The 2,496-nt window shown below is 51.4% G+C and overlaps 1 protein-coding gene across 1 annotated transcript in view; it reads left to right on the top strand.

Moving 5' to 3' along the window:
- Positions 1–2,496, top strand: part of MYBPC2 (myosin binding protein C, fast type) — a 44,137-nt gene that overhangs the window by 24,383 nt on the left and 17,258 nt on the right. The window contains exon 21 of the mRNA XM_011966059.1: positions 1,566–1,661. Coding sequence (XP_011821449.1) covers positions 1,566–1,661 — 96 coding nt within the window. The remainder of the gene's footprint in view (positions 1–1,565; positions 1,662–2,496) is intronic.

Raw genomic sequence — 2,496 nt, 5'->3', positions numbered from 1 at the left:
TGTGTGTATTTTTAGTAGAGATGGGGTTTCACTGTGTTAGCCAGGATGGTCTCGATCTCCTGACCTCGTGATCCACCCACTTCGGCCTCCCAAAGTGCTGGGATTACAGGTGTGAGCCACGGCGCCCAACCTTCTCTCTCTTTTTTAATTTTTGAGACAGGATCTCACTCTGTCATCCAGGCTGGAGTGCAATGGCAGAATTATAGCTCACTGCAGCCTCAATCTCCTGGACTCAAGTGATCTTCCCACCTCAGCTTCTCAAGTAGCTGGGACTGCAAGCATGTGCCACCACACCTTGCTAATTTTTTGATTTTTTGTAGACACAGGGTCTCACCATGTTGCCCAGGCTGGTCTCAAACTCTTGGGCTCAAGCCATCTGTCCACCTTAGCTTCCCAAAGTGCTGGGATTACAGGTGTGAGCCGCCATGCCCGACCCCTTTTTCCCTTTTATTGCTCCCTTTTTCCCTTTCTCTCTGTCCTCTCTCCCTTCCTTCCCTCCTGCTTGGCATTCACTTGTCTACCCAGTCATCCATCCATCCATCCTTCTATCCATCTGAAAGTCGTTTGAATCATCCAACCATCCATTCAGGAACATTTTTTTTTTTTTGAGACAGAGTCTCACTCTACTGCCCAGGCTGGAGTGCAATGACACAATCTCACTGCAACCTCCGGCTCCTGGGTTCAAGTGATTCTCCTGCCTCAGCCTCCTGAGTAGCTGGGATTACATGCAGCCACCACAATGCCCAGGTAGTTTTTGTATTTTTAGTAGAGATGGAGTTTCACCTTGCTGGCCAGGCTGGTCTCGAACCCTGACCTCGTCGTGATCCACCCGTCTCGGCCTCCCAAAGTGCTGAGATTACAGGCGTGAGCCACCGCACCCGGCCCAGTATCATTTTTTCATCCATATATCTATCTCTTCACCACTATCTTTGCTTCTTTCCTTCTTTCTACCTATATAGCCATCCCACCATCTATCCACCTAACTAGCCATTGTCTTTCTGCCTTTCCATTCGTCATCTGTACCTCCATACATCCACTCTCCATCCTCCACTAAACAAACATTCGCCAAGCACTGACTTGTGTCCGGCCCAGCGCCATGGCTATGGAGATGTCTCAGACACAGCCATCTCTCTGGGAGAACAGACGAGATCACCTCGACACAATATCCCCGGCCTTAAAGTCAGACAGATGGGGTTCCAACCCTGCCCCTCCACTGTCTAACTGTGTGTCCTTGGGCGAGTCTCTGAGCCTCAGTCTCTTCATCTAACCATGGCGAAGACAGTTCTCATCTTGACAGGGTACAGTGACGATGAACTTGAGAATGCATTCATCAGCTTCCTCCCTCCTCCTCTCCTCCATGTTCTTTACCCCATTCCTCCCTGGCCGGCTGCTCCCACCCTGACGTTTCAGAAGCCAGCTTGTTAGAGTTCACTCTGTTGATTGCTGCTTTGAGCCAACAACCATGAGTTTCCCAGCCCACGGCCATAAACCCAAGACAGAAAGGCATGTAACAAAAAGCAGGCAATGTGAAGAGTTCTGACCGTGTCCTCAGCCCGCCCTCCTAGACACCCACCTGGCTGTGCCCTCAGACAGCGCCACGATCCCTGCTCCTCTGTGCCAGCCTTGCAGGAGAGCAGAGCTTGAGAGCGTGCTGGAGTCAGGCAGGCCTGGGTTTAACATCCTAGTCCACGGAGCCTGAGCTGTGTGTCCAGGCAGGTCTCGAACTCCTGGGCTTGAGAGATCCTCCTGCCTTGGCTTCCCAAAGTGCTGGGATTACAGGCATGAGCCATTGCACCCGGGGAAAGTTTTTTTTGTTTGTTTTTTTGTTTTGTTTAGTTTTGTTTTTTTGTTTTTGACAGAGTCTCGCTCTGTTGCCCAGGCTGGAACGCAATGGGGTGATCTCGGCTCACTGCAACCTCTGCCTCCCAGGTTCAAGCGATTCTCCTGCCTCAGCCTCCTGAGTAGCTGGGATTACAGTTGCCTGTCACCTTGCCCGGCTAATTATTGTATTTTTAGTAGAGACAGGGTCTTGCCATGTTGGCCAGGCTGGTCTCGAACTCCTGGACTCAAGTGATCTGCCCACCTCAGCCTCCCAAAGCGCTGGGATTACAAGCATGAGCCACCGCCTCCAGTCGAAAGTTCTTTAACCTCTCTGCTCCTCATCCTAACGTGTTAGGGACAGTTTCTCACCCCTAACATGGGGATAGCACAACGTTGAGGTAAGAATTAATGAACAACGCCTGTAATCCCAGCACTTTGGGAGGCCAAGGTGGGCGGATCACGAGGTCAGGAGTTCGAAACCATCCTGGCCAACATGGTGAAACCCCATCTCTACTAAAAATACAAAAATTAGCAGGACATGGTGGTGCGCGTCTGTAATCCCACCTACTCAGGAGGCTAAGGCAGGAGAATCACTTGAACCCAGGAGGCGGAGGTTGCAGTGAGTCAAGATCTCGCCATTGCACTCCAGCCTGGCGACAGGGCGAGACTCCGTCT

The sequence above is a fragment of the Mandrillus leucophaeus genome, unplaced genomic scaffold (assembly GCF_000951045.1).
Source record: "Mandrillus leucophaeus isolate KB7577 unplaced genomic scaffold, Mleu.le_1.0 Scaffold74, whole genome shotgun sequence".
NCBI lineage: Eukaryota > Metazoa > Chordata > Mammalia > Primates > Cercopithecidae > Mandrillus > Mandrillus leucophaeus.
Note: the sequence above shows the minus strand (reverse complement) of the source record. Positions and strands in the feature narration are given on the sequence as shown.